General features: G+C 47.7%; 1 protein-coding gene across 2 annotated transcripts in view; it reads right to left on the bottom strand.

The window, feature by feature from the left end:
• The window catches only part of BCAT1 (branched chain amino acid transaminase 1), a 111,268-nt gene that overhangs the window by 34,370 nt on the left and 56,829 nt on the right, over positions 1 to 20,069 (bottom strand). For both annotated transcript variants that reach the window (XM_033953467.1, XM_033953466.1), the window contains exon 6: positions 14,020 to 14,183. In XM_033953467.1, coding sequence (XP_033809358.1) covers positions 14,020 to 14,183 — 164 coding nt within the window. The remainder of the gene's footprint in view (positions 1 to 14,019; positions 14,184 to 20,069) is intronic.

The raw sequence follows: 20,069 nt of genomic DNA on the forward strand, positions 1-20,069 counted from the left end.
CAACCCAACTAGAACACTAAGATCTAGCAACCAGAACTTCTGATGGTCCCCTCCCCGCAGCATTTATTCTATGACACCACAAGGAAAAAAATCTTCTCGGTTACTGCACCAACAATATGGAATTCCCTTCCTTCTCATCTTCAAGAAGAGATCTCACTGGATAAATTTATGAATAATTTAAAGACCTTCCTTTTTAAAGATGCATATGACAAGTAGATCGCATATAGAAGGAAGAGCATATTCCCTTCCCAATGTGTTGACCTTTTACGTCCTTTCTTTCCTATTATAAATTGTATTTCCCCCTTAATCCAATTTGTATCTTGTAAGTCAGTAAAGTCTTGCTATTTGATGTGTTCCTCCGGATTTTAATAGTCTTAACATTGTACACCACTTTGACTCATTTAGAGCACTGGTCTTTGACCTGGGGGGCCACCGCGTGAACTGATTGCTGGGCACGATGGACCACTGGTCTGACCCAGCAGCGGAAATTCTTATGTTCAAAAGCGGTATATCAAATTTTAAATAAAACTTAAAAAACTTAACACCATCTTGAAGGGTGTAAAGAGCATTAGGTAGATATCGCTCCTGAGTGTCGAACGCCCCTGAGTGCATGTGTTGTTAGAATCCTCTGATGGACTTGTAACAACAGGACTCTGGATTTTGGAACTAGATGCGGAGCGATTGACAAAGCGGAGAGGAAACCATGAGACACTGGGAGAGTGGGTCTGTGGCCTGAAGCACGGAGAGGCTAGAGTTCAATGAACAGGTCTGAGATTCAGGTGTACAAATGGCATTATATGAACTGTTGATGTGATGAGTGTATCATCTTAGTAATATGGTTGGAAGAGCAGCGCCTACTTGCAGAGATGAATTAGTGTCCAGACCCTGCTGAGATACGTAAACACCAAATTGAGTAGCACTGAATATTACTCCTATAAACTCTAGGGTTTGGGTTAGATGGAGATGTGATATCAGATAACTGACTGTAAACCTGAGAAGTTCCCGGAGAGGATGTGGTGATTGATAAATGTGTCGTTACCTCAGGAAGTCCAACCAGTCGTCCAGATAGGGGAACACATGAAAGTGAAAAAGAGTGAAGTGTTGAAGGTACTGCAACAAAACATTCTGAATGTCTGCTTAGTAAATGACTGCTGAATAGTTGAAATAGTGGCCCTTCTACTGGGCGAAGTTGCTCTCAGGAAGTATGTCAAAAGACTGAGTTGTTGATGGGGAGCTGATTGGGGGTGGGTCACGCTAGTACTGTTTCTTGTTCAGCCTTCTTGAGTTGCTCTAATTCAGTGGTATCAAACTCAAACCCTTTGTGGGGCCACATTTTGGATTTGTAGGTACTTTGAGGGCCGCAGAAAAAAAATAATGACAATTTTGCATAAAACTCTTTATAGTTTATAAAACTTTCCTTTAACAGTTAAAAGGAAAGATATATAAACTATAAAGAGTTTTACCTCATGCAAAATTGTCATATCTTTAATAAGACATTAACTATTTTTTCTGAAGTCCTCACATTTAAAGTTTAATATCTTTCCTTTCTCAAAACTGACACATTTCAATAACTATATTGAAAATAAAATCATTTTCCCTACCTTTGTTGGCTGGTGACTTTATTTTTCTGTGCTTTTAACTATGTTTTTAGGGCCTTCTTGTCTTTTGATTGTTTTTCTCTCCATCTTCACTTTCTGCCTTGCATCCATCTTTGGCATTAACTTAATGTTCAATTTTTCTGTTTTCTTTTCAAAATCTACGTTTCCATGTCTTACCTTCCCTTCCTATCTCTCTCTTCTTCCGTCCTATTTCCATGGTCTGACATCTCTTTCCTTCCTTTCTCTCCCTCCCTCCTTCCTTCCTTTCCCCTGGTCTGGCATCTGTCTCCTTCCCTCCCCCCATGCCCTGGTATCTCTCCCTCCCCCTCTATGGTCTGATATCTCCTTTCCTTTCCTCCCTCCCATGAACTTGGCATCTCTTGTTCCTCTCCTCTCCCTTGTCTTCCTTCTCCTTCCTGCCCTCTCTTTCCCCAATTGGGTGCAGCAGCAACAGAAGCAGCATTTCCCTTCCCCCTTTCCTGTGCAGCAGAAGCATTTCTCTTCCCCTTTCCCTCCCCCTCCCTTTCCCTTTGCAGCAGCAGCAGAGCAGCATTTCCCTCCCCCCTTTCCTGTGCAGGGGAGACATTTCTCTTCCTCCTTCCTTCCCTCTCCCTGTGCAGCAGCAGCAGCATTTCCCTAGGGTCCTCCTTTTATATGCAGCAGAGCATTTCTCTTTCCCCTCCCCTCCCGTTCCCTTCCTTGTGGAGCAGCAACATGTCTGACCGGCTCCCAGTTGATCGTTCCATTCAAAGCCGCGGGTGGCTCCTCGCGAGATCCGCGCCTGCGTCAGAAGCCTCTCTGATGTTGTGATGTCAGAGAGGCTTCCGATGCAGGAGTGGATAGCGCAAGGAGCCACCACCCGCGGCTTTGAACGGATTGATCGACTGAGCCGGCCAGACACGCTGCTGCTCCACAAGGGAAGGGGGAAGAGAAATGCTGATGTGGATGGTGCAAGGAGCCGCCGCCGGCCGCAGCTTTACAGTTGATCATCGCGTCCAGACCGCAGGCCACAAAATAGCACCTGGAGAGCCACATGCGGCCCGTGGGTCGCGTGTTTGAGACCGCTGCTCTAATTGCTGTATTGGGGGTGCCTCTCTTTGTGTGTGGCACTGTTGGGGATTTGGATTGGGTTTTTTTAACTTGATATACGGGGAGGGGAGTTGGGGGGTTATTAGGGGTTTGGGTTGTTTATTCAGGGGGAAGGGAGGAGTTTCTGTGATGTAGTTTCTGCATGTTGATCTGATGCTTGTATCGTGTGCTTTTTCTTCTAAAGAATTTTTTTTAAAAAGACTGAGTTGTCTTCTGCTAAGCAGAAGCCTGAGATATCTGAGAACATTGGCGCCTAGGGCATTTGTGAGCAGAGTTCATGCCTGGTGATGTTTTTCATGGCTTGTTAGATTTGGATAGACAAAATCATGCTTGTCACCTTAAAGTAACATAGAAAACATAGAAACATAGAAAGATGACAGCAGAAAAGGGCTAAAGCCCATCAAGTCTGCCAACTCTACTGACTCACCCCATTAAGTCTGAGTGCTAATAACCTAGTTCCTTAACTCGACCCTCATAGGGATCCCACGTGGATGTCCCATTTATTATTAAAGTCGAGCACGCTGGTGGCCTTGATCACCTGCACTGGAAGTTTGTTCCAGTGATTTACCACCCTTTCTGTGAAAAAATACGTCCTGGTGTCACCATTAAATTTCCTTCCTCTGAGTTTGAGCGGGTGCCCCCTTGTGATAGAGGGTCCCGTGGGAAAGAATATGTCGTTTTCCACCTCGACACGACCTGTGACGTACTTAAATGTCTCAATCATGTCTCCCCTTTCCCTGCGCTCCTCTAGAGTGTAGAGCTGCAATTTGCCCAGTCTTTCTTCGTATGAGAGACCCTTGAGTCCGGAGACCATCCTAGTGGCCATCCGCTGGACCGACTCAGCTCGAAGCACATCTTTACGGTAATGTGGCCTCCAGAATTGCATACAGTATTCCAGATGAGGTCTCACCATGGTTCTGTAAAGTGGCATTATGACTTCAGGTTTGCGGCTGACGAAGCTTCTATTGATACATCCCATCATTTCCCTTGCCTTGGATGAGGCCTTCTCTACTTGTTTGGCAGCCTTCATGTCTACACTGATGATTACTCCCAAGTCCCGTTCTTCTGAAGTCCTAGCTAGTGTTTCTCCATTCAAGGTGTAAGTTCTGCATGGATTTCCGCTACCGAGATGCATGACCTTACATTTCTTAGTGTTGAAGCCCAGCTGCCATGTCGAGGACCAGTTTTCCAACGTGATCAGATCCTGCGTCATACTATCCTTGAGATTGCTTTCACTTACTATATTACATAGTTTGGTGTCGTCGGCAAACAGTGCTACTTTACCCTGAAGCCCTCAGGTCAAGTCCCTTATGAATACGTTGAAAAGGGATGGTCCCAGGACTGAGCCCTGCGGCACTCCGCTAGTCACCTCCGATGTCTCAGAGAGGGTGCCGTTGACCACCACCCTCTGAAGTCTTCCACTCAGCCAATCATTGACCCATGCAGTTAGTTTCTCACCTAACCCCATCGATTTCATCTTGTTTAATAGTCTACGGTGTGGGACACTGTCAAAAGCTTTACTGAAATCCAAGTACACTATGTCCAGAGACTCTCCCGAGTCCATAAGAACATAAGAACATAAGAATTGCCATCTCCGGATCAGACCCATGGTCCATCGAGTCCGGCGATCCGCACACGCGGAGGCCCAGTCAGGTATACACCTGATTGTTCTAATCACCCATATCCCTCTATGCCTCTCATAAGGAGATGTGCATCTAATTTGCCTTTGAATCCTAGCACAGTGGATTCCTTAATAACCTCCTGTGGAAGAGCATTCCATGCGTCCACCACTCGCTGCGTAAAGCAGAACTTCCTGACATTTGTCCTGGACTTGTCACCCCTTAGCTTCAAACCATGTCCTCTTGTCCGTGTCACATTGGACAATGTAAATAATTTGTTTTTCTGCTCTATTTTATCGATGTCTTTCAGTATTTTGAACGTCTCTATCATGTCCCCTCGCAGCCTCCTCTTCTCAAGGGAGAACAATCCTAGTTTCTTGAGTCGTTCCTCATATTCCAATTTCTCCATACCTCTTATTAGTTTCGTTGCTCGTCTCTGCACCCTCTCCAGCAGTTTTATATCCTTCTTTAGGTTGGGAGACCAATGTTGTACACAGTATTCCAAGTGTGGTCTGACCATTGCTCTATAAAGCGGCATTATGACTTTCTCCGATCTACTTGTGATTCCTTTCTTTATCATGCCCAACATTCTGTTTGCTTTCTTTGCCGCTGCCGCACATTGTGCCGACGGCTTCAGGGTCCTATCTATCAGTACACCCAGGTCCTTTTCTTGTTCGCTCTTACCCAGAGTTGCTCCTGACATTCTATACTCGTGTTCCTTATTCTTACTACCTAAATGCATTACTTTGCATTTCTCCACGTTGAACTTCATCTGCCATTGCTCTGCCCATTTCTCTAGCTGATACAAGTCGCTCTGGAGTTCCTCGCTATCTTCCTGCGATCTGATTTCCCGGCATAGCTTTGTGTCGTCTGCAAACTTAATGATCTCACTGGATATTCCGCCTTCCAGGTCATTGATATATATATTAAATAGAATCGGCCCAAGTACCGAGCCCTGGGGCACACCACTAGTCACTTTCTCCCAGTCTGAGAACTTCCCATTTATGCCCACTCTCTGCTTCCTGTTTTCCAGCCATTTGCCTATCCACCTTTGTATATCTCCCTCTATTCCATGGCTTTGTAGTTTCCTGAGAAGTCTTTCATGCGGAACTTTGTCGAATGCTTTCTGGAAGTCCAAATAAATTATGTCCACCGGCATTCCACTATCAATTTGCTTGTTCACGGTCTCAAAAAATTGAAGCAAATTCGTTAAACATGATTTCCCTTTCCTGAACCCATGTTGACTGGGTTTCAGCAAGTCGTGTGTATCTAAGTGCCGGACTATGCTATCCTTGATCAGTGCTTCAACCATCTTTCCAGGGACAGACGTAAGGCTCACTGGTCTGTAGTTGCCCGGTTCTCCTCTCGATCCTTTCTTGAAAATTGGCGTGACATTCGCTATCTTCCAGTCATCTGGTATCTGTCCAGTTCTGATTGTCAGATTGGTGAGTTTTTGCAATAACTCTCCGATTTCAATCTTCAATTCTTTTAAGACTCTCGGATGAATTCCATCCGGTCCAGGGGATTTGTCACTTTTAAGTTTGTCGATCTGGTAGTATATCTGGTCCAACTCCACTTCAACTGTGGTGAGGCTGTCTTCTATTACTCCATTAAACACTTTCATTGCCTCTGGTATTTTTGCAGTATCCTCCTCCGTAAAGACAGACGCAAAGAAGGAATTTAGTTTGTCCGCAATTTGTTTATCTTCCTTAATGTACCCTTTTCTTCCCTGGTCGTCCAGGGGTCCCACCGCCTCTTTTGCGGGTTTTTTCCCTTTCACGTATCTAAAGAAGGGCTTGAAGTTCTTGGCCTCTTGCGCTATTTTTTCTTCATAGTCCTTTTTGGCATCCCTCACCGCCTTGTGACATTTCTTCTGTTCGTCTTTATGTTTTTTCCATGCTTCGGTCGTTTTGATGTGTTTCCATTTTTTGAAAGAGTCCTTCTTTTCTTTTATGGCTTCCTTCACCTGTCTGTTAAGCCATGCCGGTTCTCCCTTACCTTTTGTTCTCCCTTCCTTGGAGATCCTCGGAATGTGTAGGTTTTGTGCTTCTGTGATAGTACTTTTCAGTAGGGACCATGCCTGGTCTACTGTTTCAATTTTATCCACCTTTTTCTTGAGTCGTTGTTTCACCATGGCTCTCATGCGATCGTATTTGCCCTTTTTAAAGTTAAAGGTTTTGGTTAAGGTTTTGGCACTTTTTTCTATTCCCGATGTCAAGCTTAAAGATGATCACATTGTGATCGCTCGTCCCCAGCGGTACCGTAACTTCTACTTCTTTTGTCGGTCCCGTGAGGCCATTTAGCACCAAGTCCAGGGTGACGTTGCCTCTTGTCGGCTCTTTCACCATTTGTTCCAGGAAGCAATCCCCTAGCGCCTCCAGGAACTTGGCCTCCTTGCCGCAGTTGGAGGTTCCTAGTTTCCAGTCTATCCTCGGGAAATTGAAGTCTCCCAATATTATTACATTGCCCGTCTTGCATTCTCGTTTGATTTCCTCTATCATTTCTAAGTCAGTTTCATCCGCCTGTCCCGGGGGACGATAAAAAAGGCCAATTTTCGTGGCTGCACTGTTTTGTCCAGGAATCTTGACCCAGAGGGACTCTAGCTTCTCTTTCGTTTCCATCGTAGCCACTTCAACAGATTCTATTCCTTCCTGCACATATAGGGCAATACCTCCACCTTTCTGCCCTACTCGATCTCTTCTATATAGTTTGTATCCCTGAAGTACTGTGTCCCATTTGTTTTCTTCATTCCACCATGTTTCTGTTATGCCAATGATTTCCAACTTATCATTTCTTGCTATTGTCTCTAGTTCCCCCATTTTGTTTCCTAGACTTCTAGCATTCGTATACATACATTTGAGTTCTCTTCGAGTTACTTTTATGGACTTTCTACTTTTTGCTGTCCTTACTGTTACTTTCACGGTATCCTTAACCGCTCCAGTGTTGTTTCCCTTGTTTGTTGTGCGGTCTTCCTCTCCTATGTCTGAGTTGTCCCTTTCTGCCTTGTCTTCCTTATTTGCTGTGAGATCGTCCTCTCCTGTGTATGAGTAGTAGCCCATTGTTCCTACATCGGGGCATCCTGTCGTCCGTGCCATCGACTGGTGGTCGACTGTCGGCTTTCCCCTATTTATTAGTTTAAAGCCTTCTCGATGGCCCTCTTCAAGTTGCCTGCCAATACTCTCGCTCCTTCCTTGTTGAGGTGTAGTCCGTCCTTTCTATAGTACTTGCTTTTCTCCCAGAACGCCGTCCAGTTGCGCACGAAGTCGAAGCCTTCTTCTTCACACCATCGTCTCATCCAGGCGTTAATAGCTTGCAATTCCCCTTGTCTCTTTCCATCCGCTCTTGGTACTGGGAGGATCTCGGAGAAGGCCACCTTCACCTCCCTGATCTTCAGCTGTCTTCCAAGTGAGCGGAGCTGGCCCTTCATCTCTTCCCTGTCATACTTCCGTCCGCTTACATCATTTGTTCCCACGTGGATGAGCACAGCAGTATCCTCTCCCCCTGCACTGTCTATGATCCTGGAGATCCTGTTGGCCACATCCTTCACTCTTGCTCCAGGCAGACAGGTGACGATTCTGTCCTCTCTTCCTCCTGCGGTGTGGCTGTCTACGTGACGTATAATGGAGTCTCCTACGATGATCCCCATCTTCTTTATTCGGGGGTTTCTTGGGGGTCGTAAGTCCACGTCTTCGGTATAGGGCCAGTCTTCTTCTTCCAGTGCTACTCTTGAAATTGTTTTCGTCTCTTCAGATGGGGGGACGTCTTCCTGTGATCTCTCTCTTCCTTCTGGTGTGCGGATATCTCCTACCTCATCTTTGGTTTTTTCTGTGTTAGCTTGTGTGTCTTCTCTCCTCTCTTCCAGTCCATCTTTCTGGGTATCCTGGGTACAGCTTTCCAGTCCTGGGATCTCTACATGTTGCTGGTGGGCTTCCTCGATGAATCTTTCTAATTCCACGATCCCTTCGCTGGTTTCGGGCTCCCCTAGCAACTTCTCCTGCATGCAGTTTTCCTCCTTCCTGGCAAGGAGTTCTTCGAGTTCCATCACAGTTCCCTCCAGCAGCCGAACTTGCAGTTTCAGGCTGTCCAGCTCCTCACATCGGCTGCAAATGTATGCCCTAGTCCCCGAGGGGAGGTAGTCATACATATTGCAGCCGGTGCAGAAGACTGGAAAGCTCATCTTCTGGCTTCCGTGGGCGCTCATGTCTTATTCTCCTTCTCAGTTGTGTGTGTCCTGTCCTCTTGATAGCAGTCCTTTTGTTGATCGCTGGTTTTGGTTGTGCTGGTGCTGTTGAGCTGTTTGGGAGTGCTTGTCTCGCGGTGTGCTGTGTGGCTAGGTAATAATAAACAAAAAACAAAAGAACAATAGACAATAACTGGATGTTACTTACGTATTGGGGCTCCCTGTTAGTCGGCCCTGCTTCCTGGCTCCTTCTGCAGGCTCCTTTGCAAAGGCGCTCTTGCTAAGGCGAGCGCCTTTGCCGTGCGCCGAACGGCTGGGCGCCGTTGGCTCCCTTCCTCTCAAAGGGAGCCCGGGCCGATGTGACCTGTGACGCGCGGGGGTGGGCGGAGCTAACTCTCGCCGCGACCCTGATCTGCCTGCCTGCTATGTCCTCCTCCCCTCTGTGTCTCTTGCTTCCTCCCTCTCCTCCGACTAACCTGCAAGGAAAAAGCAGAGAAACTTTAAAAAGAAAAGACGCCGCCGCAGTTCACCTCGTGCCCCGGCTCTCCTTCTCTCAAAGGGAGCCCGGGCCGATGTGACCTGTGACGCGCGGGAGTGGGCGGAGCTAACTCTCGCCGCGACCCTGATCTGCCTGCCTGCTATGTCCAGCTTTCCTGTCACCCAATCAAAGAAGCTGATAAGATTGGATTGGCATGACCTGCCCCTAGTGAATCCATGTTGACAGGGATCCCTTAGATTCTCCTCATCCAATATCGTGTCTAATTTACCTTTAAGTAGAGTTTCCATGAGTTTACACACTATTGATGTGAGACTCACTGGTCTGTAATTCGCAGCCTCTGCTCTGCAACCCTTTTTGTGCAGAGGAACGACGTTAGCTGTTTTCCAGTCCAGGGGGACTCTCCCCGTACTTAGGGAGAGATTGAAGAGCATGGCTAACGGTTTCGCCAGAACATCGCATAGCTCTCTGAGCACTCGGGTGCAAATTGTCCGGTCCCATGGCTTTGTTCATCTTGAGTCTTGACAGTTCTCTGTAAACATCAGCTGGTATGAACTCAAAATTCTGAAATGGGTCTTCCAGGCTTTGCTTTGCTTCCAGCCGTGGCCCGTACCCTGGTGCCTTGCAGGTAAAGACTGAGCAGAAGTAATCATTCAGTAGTTTGGCTTTATCGGAATAATTCCCGTCTGGCGTTCTAAGGCGTACTATCCCTTTTGCGTTCCTTTTCCTGTCGCTAATGTACCTGAAGAAGGATTTGTCCCCTTTCTTATTGTTCTTCGCTAGAGTTTCTTCCATTCGAAGTTTGGCCTCTCTGACTGCTGTTTTGACCGCTGCAGACTTTGTCCTGTATTCAATGTTTGCTTCTTTTTCCCCGTGCGTTTGTATGAGAGAAATGCTCTTTTCTTCTCCTTGACGAGGTACGAGACCTCATCAGTGAACCACTGGGGTTTCTTTTTTCTTTGTTGTTTAGTTACCGATTTTATGTAGCGGATAGTTGCCTCATGAAGGGTCGATTTCAAGGTTGACCACATAGCTTCCACATTATCAGTTACTTCTTGAACCTGCAGCGTCTGATGGATGAAATCTCCCATGCGTGCGAAGTCAGTGCAGAAGAAGTATGCAAACTTAAGAAGTTTTGGTTGGAAATCGAGGAGGTTCAGGCTTGAGCTACTGAAAGTGAGACAGGTACTGAACTAATTGCCTGAAACAGAAGGTTATATTGCGATGAAAGCTGAGCACTCATTATCTGGAGGAGTACTTGCATATATGTTCTGAAGCCCCGATGAAGCTTTTAAAGCAGATTCCACTAGGAGAGCCAGATTCTGCGATTGAAGCATATTAAAGCCAGAACAGGCTTGCATCTTATAACAGATTGTGGATTTAAATAATATGAGGGGCATAATCGAAAGGAATGTCTAAGTCCGTTTTCATCCAAGTGGCAAGTTGTCCAAAGTAAAAAATTGCTTAGGACACATTTTCGAAAAATGCGTCCAAATATTTTTCCGTTTCGAAAATCGTCTAACTATACGTCCTGCAGATCTGATTGTCCAAGTCGCTAAATCGTCCATCTTTATACCACATTTTCATCCAACTTTTCATCCAAGTCAAAAACGCCTAGAACAAGCCCTGTTGGACGTGGGAGGGGTCTGCAAAGTGATGGACTGAACACCCAGACATGGCACCTAATTAGTGGGGTACCTAACAGGGCACTGCTGTGAACTTCATAAAAAGGATGCCATGTCTTCTCCTCACTACAGCTTATAGGTCATGGTGAGCCCCCCAAACCACTCCAGAATCCCCTAGACGCACATCTACCACCCCAATAGCCCTTATGGCTGCAGGAGCCACTTATATGCCAGTAAAAAAGGGTTTTGCAGAAAGAGGTTCCCAGGCAGATAAGCTTCTGCCAATGCAGACCAGCGTAGGAGAATCTTTCTCCTCCAACGAGGACAGCCTCAGCACCCTGGGGTTGTGGGTTCAAACCCCGCGCTGCTCCTTGTGACCCTGGGCAAGTCACTTAATCCTCCATAGCCCCAGATAGATTGTGAGCCCACCGGGACAGAGAGGGAAAAATGCTTGAGTACCTGATTGTAAAAACCGCTTAGATAACCTTGATAGGCGGTATATAAAATCCTAATAAACTTAAACTTAAACTATCTTTAAGACGCTGCAGAAATTGGAGGTTGCCACAATGAAGACGGCAGAAGAGGTAAAGACTCTTGGAGCCAAGTTGGATTGTGTTACAAAAACCATTGAGCAAATGAATGTTGAAACTAAAGACTCGCTTAAGAAATTGCAAACTGATGTACAATCATTAAAAGACTATAAGAATACAGCAATAAAAGATAGTATCTTTTTGCAAAGGAGATTAGAAAATATAGAAAATTATAACCACAGACTGAATGTGAGAATTTTGAATTTTCCTAAACCTCCTGGAATTCTTCCATATGATATGTTCAAAACATATGTGATGGAACTTCTTGGCTATTCCTCAAAATTTACTCCCCCTTTGAATAAAATATATTATCTTCCATCAAATATTAAAAAATCTCAGGAGGCTATGGAAGAAGAAAATCTTCAATTTGCTCAACCGCCACAACTTGATTTAAAGAACATATCTGCTATACTTGAAGAATCTATTTCTGAGTCAATGTTAAGAGCAACATTATTGATATCTTTTGTTTTTCAACAGGACATGGATGCATTTATGAAATTATATTTTAAATTTTCTAAAAATTTGTTTTATGATAAAAGAATATGGGTGTACCCAGATGTGACAAAAATTACTCAAGAAAGGAGGAAACAGTTTTTGTCTTTAAGACAAGATGTAATATCTCTGGCTGCATTTTTTCTTCTGGCATATCCCTGTAAATGCATTATAAAGTATTTCCAAGTTAAGTATGTGTTTTTTTCATCAGATCAGCTAAAATCATTTTTGGAGCTGAAAAAGATAGCTTGATGAAGTGTGCACAAGTTCGATGAATAAGTAATGGCGTTTGTGAATTAGTGTTAAGCCTTCCTATTACGTTTACGTTAATTGAATTTATCTCTCTTTAAATGTTGAGGCTATACTCCTCTCTTATTTGTGGTCTAAGCAAGTTAGTTAAAATTATTTCACTACTATATTTTTGGATTATATTAATAATACTTTACTGTATTTTTGGAAAAATAAGTTATTTTTCTTGTAAAAATTTGATGAAAATTTAAATAAATAAAATAAAAAAGGGTTTTGGGGGTATATAGGAGTGTGCACATGTTTCATTATCAATGCAGTGATTACAGGGGCTTATGGGCATGTGTCCTCCTCTCCATGAGTCCCTAACCCACCCCCAAGACAGCTTAAGTCGCCTTTGTGCAGGATAACTAGGCTTTCCTATGCCAGGCTGCCAGGTGATGATGGTCTGGAGGCTGAATTTTAAAGGTGTGATTAATATTTTTATGGGGGGGGGGGTCGGTGATCACTGGGGTAGTGGTGGAGGTCTGTATTATGTGTTTGCAGTGCTTAGCTGGTGACTTTAGGTGGGTTTTTGTGACTTAGACTATGTTTTAAATGGTCTAATTCACAACGTCCAAGTTTAGTCTATGCTGGGCTGTATAACTTTTGGTTATACATGCTGTACGACAAAGTCTAAGCCGGCCCATGTCCCGCCCAACTCCCGCCCTTGACACTCCTCCTGAAATGCCCTGTTTAGCTTTGGTCGTTCAGTGGCACTATGAAGGCCTAGGTCGTTTAGAAATACATCCAAAACCCGTTTTCATTATTGGCACTTTGACGTATTTTGACAATGTTCATCCAAGTGCCGACTTAGGCCAGTTTTTGGACATTTTTCTCTTTCGATTATGAGCCCCTATAGTTCTAGAAGGAGTACGACGCTATAAGGTATGGCACTATGGTGCCGAAAAGAGCATCCGAAAGGACTCCTATGTCTTCTTCAGTGATGGTCCTACATCCATGAGGAGGAAGTGCTCCGAAGATGGAGCCTAAATTTGTATCATGGAGGAGACTTAGAATTAGTACCATGAGGCCTCGTAGAGATTTACTCAGAGTGGGCCAGTACTGGAAGAGTTTGTTGCTAATTCTTTTTGAAGTAGCATGCAAAGTTGGGTGCAAGTTGGACTTAATGGTACCATTGGTTGCCTCACTCAGTGCTAGGAGACATCAATGTCATGCATCGACTCACTCGACGCTGCAGACATCGACGTCGTGCATCAACTCATTTGACGCTGGAGACATCGATGTCATGCATCGATTCACTTGATACTGGCAACATTGACTTTGAGCGTCGTGCATCACATAACTCGACACTGGAGACATTAATGTCGTGCGTGGAGACATGGACATTGAGCATCGTGCATTGACTCACTCGATGCTGGAGACATGGACATTGGATGTCATGCATCGACTCACTCAATGTTTTTACTAGTTCTTGCAGTAACAGAAAAGGTGACACTTTGGCTTTTTGAATCTTGCTTGATTTTTAGGTTCAAGTTTGACATAATTTCATCATTTGTTTTTATCCATTGTGCGAACATTGTCCCAGACTCCTGAGGAAGGCTTTTCAGCTGAAACACAGACTGTGTTGGGTCTTTGATGAGTTTGTCTTTTAGAATTTGAAATAAACATCCTTTCCACAGCATTTTTTCTTTTTGATCTTCTTTATTCACTGGGATTTTGTTGTGTGACACAATTGATGGGGTAAGGAAGGGGAGGGGTTGAACACAGCGGGGAGGTACAGAAGAGAAGGGAAGATGCTGGACATGAAGGGGGTAGATAAAGAAAGGGGAAGGGAATGCTGGACATGGTGGGTGGAAATGGCTTTTAGCTGTCTTGGGAGTATGCACTGCTGAAGAATTGCCTAAAATATAGGGATGACCTTGGCTTTTGGGAGTTTATTAAATAGTACAACATGTACACCTGTATGGCTTCAAATCTAAGTGAGCCGGCAAATCTGCAGTAGGGAATCAATGCACGAGACTGTCCATCTTCCTTTAAACATACAGGCATGTTACAAAGGCAGAAAAAGAAATATCACTTACGATCCCATTTTGATGTCACCTGTTCCTCCCCTCCATGCTCTTACAAATTTCGGATTAGCCCAAAGTGAGACTGGACTAAAGGTGCCACATGAAAAATAAGGGCCCACAGGACTTAAAATTACATAAAGTAAGGCTTTGGATGGCTTCTTTACTCCAAGGGATGGCTGTATACAAAGCAAAAACAAGAGCAATGTTACTTGTTTACTAATAATTACTTTCAACTTTGAACACAGATGGGAAGAGCAATTTCCAAAAGATATTTACCAAAATAAATGGGCTGTTTAAAAATTGTCTAATCTATGGGCTTATAAAAGTATGCATGTAATTTTCCTTGCACTGGCGGAATCATTCCCTGGGCAGTGGGGGTTGGGCAGGGATTTCCCAAACAAATGTTTATGCTATTAGGCTTTTGATATACTACATTTATGTAATATATCCAGGGAAGTTTACATATCATTTGCAAATGCAAATATAAGAGCATATAGAGGAAAAGAAAGAGAGAGAGAGAAAAAAAAAATGTAAGGTGGAGACAGAAGATAAAGTTTCAGAGCGCCACCTAATGCACTATTTTTGACAGGGAAAATACCCATGCACAATGTAGGTTGGCAGTGTCTGTGGATGCTCTTTATTTGACAATTATTAAAATATAAACATGTTTATACTTTGATGTTTCAAAAAAATATTCCTCTTTGTTGAGAAGCAGCCTACTGGTAAGAGCAGCAAGCAGAGAAACAGGGAAGCCAGGCTTCTTCCACTGATGCTCCTTCCCAGTCCAATTCAGATTGTAAACCTACTTGGACAGAGAATAACTTCTGTGCCTGCTCGCAGTTTACTTTGAACTTGGTTTTGAAAGACCAGTAATTAAATCCAATTTTTCAAAGCCATTTTCATGGATAAAAACAACACTCTACCTGTGAAAATAAACCCGAGTACAACAGGTTAGTGACTCACACCTAAGTTAAGGCACTTGCCTCATTCTACAACAGAGGTGGCAAAATTTAAGTGCCACATGTACACGTAATTGCATAGACGGCATTTACTAGAAAACAGTATAGATGGTGCTTCCACTTCCAGGAAGGTGGGACCCAGACTGAGACAGAGTTCAAATCCCTAGAGAGGGAATAGAACAGAGAGACCCGAATGGGGAGGAAGGGTCCTCCAGAAGGTTCCCAGGAAGGGCTGTAGTGGCTGAAAATGAGGGACGAAGGGAACTTCCTCCCCCGTATATTCCTCCACTGTTCCCCTAATTTTGTATATACTGTAGCATTTAAAATGGTGCTTGCAAATTTGGGTGCAGGTAATATATGAAAAGGCACCGTGGTACCTAATGCAAGTTATAAGAAAATATTTACCTTCTTGTTTACTGATCTGAATCTGCTATGAGGCTGAACATGGAGTGCATTATTAAAAAAACATGGAGAGCAGCAATTTCACTAGCAGGATTGTGGAATGATTTAAATGGGCCACTGAGGCTGTGTCAAGCTCTTAAGAGTTTTTAAAAATCCTTGATACTGAAATTGGATGTATGGTTAATCTGTTAATGAGTCTATAGTAATGGGGTTTTTTTCTGACTTTGTATGTAAATTGTAATTTGCTTCGGTTGTTAAGTGGAATAGACATTTTTAAAATAAATTGCTTAACTAACCAATTTTTACTGATAAGTGGCTGCTAATCAATTAATTGGAATTTACACAGAGAAAAGCATCTCTCTCTCCCTCAGATAGTCTACAGCTCTTATTCTCCTCCCTACCCCCCCCCCCACCCAAGTGACCAGCAAATCCAAATCCGTAAAGATGGGATTGCTGGGCTAAAGGGACCATTGGTCTGACCCAGTAAGGCTATTCTTATGTTTCTAGCTGAACAGTACTGTATACTCATTGTGGTGCTATCTATATAATAAAACCGTAGGCGGCGCATGCGCACTCTAATCCGCGTGCTTCCGTGATCCGTATGTCCGTGGCCGGCAAGAGTGCACATGCAAACTTACAACAGCTCGCACTCACGGTCTGGCTGGCTCTTTAAAGTTTTTTTCGGTGCCGGCTCACCTGCTCCGCCTTCCTCTTCCTGCCAGTCTCAGCCGGACTCACTCCTCCCCCCCTGGCAGCCCTGAATCTGTTCCTCCGTTCCCCGCCCGACGGGCCGGTGAGTGCTGCGCCAGGGGCAATGCAGGTGGAGACTATCGGCGGCGGAGCCGGAGGGAAGGGGGGGTAGGAGGCACGCGAAGCTGCAAGTCGCCGACTCCACCCCCCCCTCTCTCGAACCGCACAAGGACTGCCATTGACGAAATTTGCCCCACCGTTCCTTCCCTTCCTCCATCAGGTACAGTTCAGCTACGCCTATGTTAAAAGCAGCTGCTTTGAAATTGGAGTCCTGCCGCCACCGTAACACGTTCCCTCTGCCGCGGTCCCATATGTCAGAGAAGGGGCGGGACCAAGGCAGAGGGGAACGTGCTACGGCAGTGGCAGGCCTCTGATTTCGATGCGGCTGCTTTTAACATTGGTGGAGCTGCACTGCACCTGATGGAGGGAGGGAAGGAAAGGTGGTTGTGCGCTGTTGAGCCCCTCTGCACGCGCCCAAACCAAAAAAGGAGCCAGGACTCTTCCCCACCCGGCGCCGGCAGACCCGAAAAAACGGCCCTACCGAACAGACCCGCGAGCAGGGTTGCCATGGAAACCTAACCGGAATTACATGCAGTCGGCAAGGGTCAGTGAGAGGGGATCAGGAGCTAAAGAGAGATTGAAAAAAACAAACAAACAGTGCACAAGTAGAGAGAGACACACAGACAGTCACAGAAGGACAGGGGGCTAGAGCAGAGATGCTTGCAGGGAGAAAAAGCTAAGCAGTAATGTTACAGTTTGAGAGTGCAGACTGAGGAAGAAAGCAGAGACAGCGCTACACAGGGAAATGGAGGGAGGAAAGAGACAGAAAGAAAAATACAGACAGACATAAATTCTAGCACCCGTTAATGTAACGGGCTTAACGACTAGTACAGTATACCGTATTTTCACGCAAATAACACGCACCCGTATAAAACGCGCACACGTGTATAGCGCGCAGAAATCACGATGATAAGCACAAAAACTTTGGTATAACGCGCTCACGATTATACCGCGCATGCTGCCCGACTCTCCGTTCACCCCCCTGACTTCCGTGCACTGCCCCGCCTCTCCGTGCGCTGTCCCGACTCTCCGTTCACCCCCCCTGACTTCCGTGCACTGCCCCGCCTCTCCGTGCGCTGTCCCGACTCTCCGTTCACCCCCCCCTGACTTCCGTGCACTGCCCCGCCTCTCCGTGCGCTGTCCCGACTCTCCGTTCACCCCCCCCTGACTTCCGTGCACTGCCCTGACTTTCCGTGCGCTGTCCCGACTCTCCGTTCACCCCCCCTGACTTCCGTGCACTGCCCCCGCCTCTCCGTGCGCTGTCCCGACTCTCCGTTCACCCCCCCCTGACTTCCGTGCACTGCCCCGCCTCTCCGTGCGCTGTCCCGACTCTCCGTTCACCCCCCCCCTGACTTCCATGCACTGCCCTGACTTTCCGTGCGCTGTCCCGACTCTCCGTTCACCCCCCCTGACTTCCGTGCACTGCCCTGACTTTCCGTGCGCTGTCCCGACTCTCCGTTCCCCCCCCTGACTTCCGTGCACTGCCCCGCCTCTCCGTGCGCTGTCCCGACTCTCCGTTCACCCCCCCCGACGTCCGATTCATCCCCCCCCCCGGCAGGACCATTCGCACCCCCACCCCGAAGGACCGCCGACTCCCCGACAATATCGGGCCAGGAGGGAGCCCAAACCCTCCTGGCCACGGCGACCCCCCTACCCCCCCCCCCGCACTACATTACGGGCAGGAGGGATCCCAGGCCCTCCTGCCCTCGACGCAAACCCCCCTCCCCCCCAACGACCGCCCCCCCCCAAGAACCTCCGACCGCCCCCCCAGCCGACCCGCGACCCCCCCTGGCGACCCCCCACGACCCCCCCACCCCCCTTCCCCGTACCTTTGGTAGTTGGGCCAGAAGGGAGCCCAAACCCTCCTGGCCACGGCGACCCCCTACCCCCACCCCGCACTACATTACGGGCAGGAGGGATCCCAGGCCCTCCTGCCCTCGACGCAAACCCCCCTCCCCCCCAACGACCGCCCCCCCCCAAGAACCTCCGACCGCCCCCCCCAGCCGACCCGCGACCCCCCTGGCGACCCCCACGACACCCCCACCCCCCTTCCCCGTACCTTTGGTAGTTGGCCGGACAGACGGGAGCCAAACCCGCCTGTCCGGCAGGCAGCCAACGAAGGAATGAGGCCGGATTGGCCCATCCGTCCTAAAGCTCCGCCTACTGGTGGGGCCTAAGGCGCGTGGGCCAATCAGAATAGGCCCTGGAGCCTTAGGTCCCACCTGGGGGCGCGGCCTGAGGCACATGGGCCCAACCCGACCATGTGCCTCAGGCCGCGCCCCCAGGTGGGACCTAAGGCTCCAGGGCCTATTCTGATTGGCCCACGCGCCTTAGGCCCCACCAGTAGGCGGAAGCTTTAGGACGGATGGGCCAATCCGGCCTCATTCCTTCGTTGGCTGCCTGCCGGACAGGCGGGTTTGGCTCCCGTCTGTCCGGCCAACTTCCAAAGGTACGGGGAAGGGGGGTGGGGGGGTCGTGGGGGTCGGCCAGGTTCTTGGGGGGGGGACGGTCGTTGGGGGGGAGGGGGGTTTGCGTCGAGGGCAGGAGGGCCTGGGATCCCTCCTGCCCGTAATGTAGTGCGGGGTGGGGTTAGGGGGTCGCCGTGGCCAGGAGGGTTTGGGCTCCCTTCTGGCCCGATATTGTCGGGAAGTCGGCGGTCCTTCGGGGTGGGGGTGCGAGTGGTCCTGCCGGGGGGGGGGGGGGATGTATCGGACGTCGGGGAGTCGGCCGGGCAAGAGGGCTTGGGCTCCCTCTTGCTCCGATCGTGGATGCGGGTGCGGGTGGGAGCGCGTGCGAGTGGTCGTTCGGGGTGGGGGTGCGAGTGGTCCTGCTGGGGGGGTGAATCGGGCGTCGGGCGGGGTGGGAACTATGTTTTAAAACTTTCGTATACCGCGCTCACGCATATAACGCGCGAGGGGTATGCGCGGTAGGTAAAAACGCGTATAACGCGCGCGTTATATGCGTGAAAATACGGTAAATGTTTATTTGTAGTCTGGGCTGTCACATTTGAGATGGGTGGTTGCCTGGGGGATGCTGTGCTGCCAATGTCACTACTGCCACTGCCATCACCACCACAGTAGCAGAACTTAACTCTTGCATTGCTGCTTCTGTGAAGCCTTAAAACTGCCAGCAAAACCCCAGTGTAGGATTCCCCAATTCAACTGCATAATTGGAGGCAATTATCCACCACCACCACAGCATTCCAAATTTGTCTGAAATCAGCCCCAATGTTTTGTACACGTCTCCTTCTCGATTCGCAGGTTTAGGACTCGCAAATTCGGTTATTTGAGAGTTTCTAAACCCAGACCCACCCCGCCTCATAAAATGCGCGTGACCACGAAGACCTGGTCTGCCTCTCCCAAGACCGTCACAACATCCGGCCACGTTGCCCCCAGGCCTTCGTCACTCTAATGGCCTCATGCCTCACCTCCCACAAAGCCCCCCAGACAGCCACAGCACCCGCCCACCTGCCAGTCTCGTGCTCCCAGCCGGGCTTCTGAGCGCCAGTGCTCCAGCCAATCAGTGGCTGCCTTGGTCTCAGCCGCTCTGCGGCACTAGGTGGGCGCAGCCAATGGCGAGGAGGGTCTCCGCCGCTGTCACACCAACAGGCATCATCCTTGTGAGGGGAGGGGAAGTCCACTGTCTTTTTGCCTCCTCGCACGGGCTAGGAGCATAGGAAGAGCACTGCTTCCCCGCATCACTTGTTAGACTACCAGGTAAGCTTTATAGAGGTCCGTGAGGCAGGGGAGAGGTCCAGGAGGCAGGAGGGAGTGGGTCAGAGCCGGCCCTAAAAGTTATTCACATATTTTGATATTCGTGGGCCGGCTCTGCCCCTAACCCCCGCGAATATTGAGCGGGAAGTGTATTGTTATTTACAAACACAATTCACTG

This window comes from Geotrypetes seraphini, chromosome 7 (genome assembly GCF_902459505.1).
Source record: "Geotrypetes seraphini chromosome 7, aGeoSer1.1, whole genome shotgun sequence".
Lineage (NCBI taxonomy): Eukaryota > Metazoa > Chordata > Amphibia > Gymnophiona > Dermophiidae > Geotrypetes > Geotrypetes seraphini.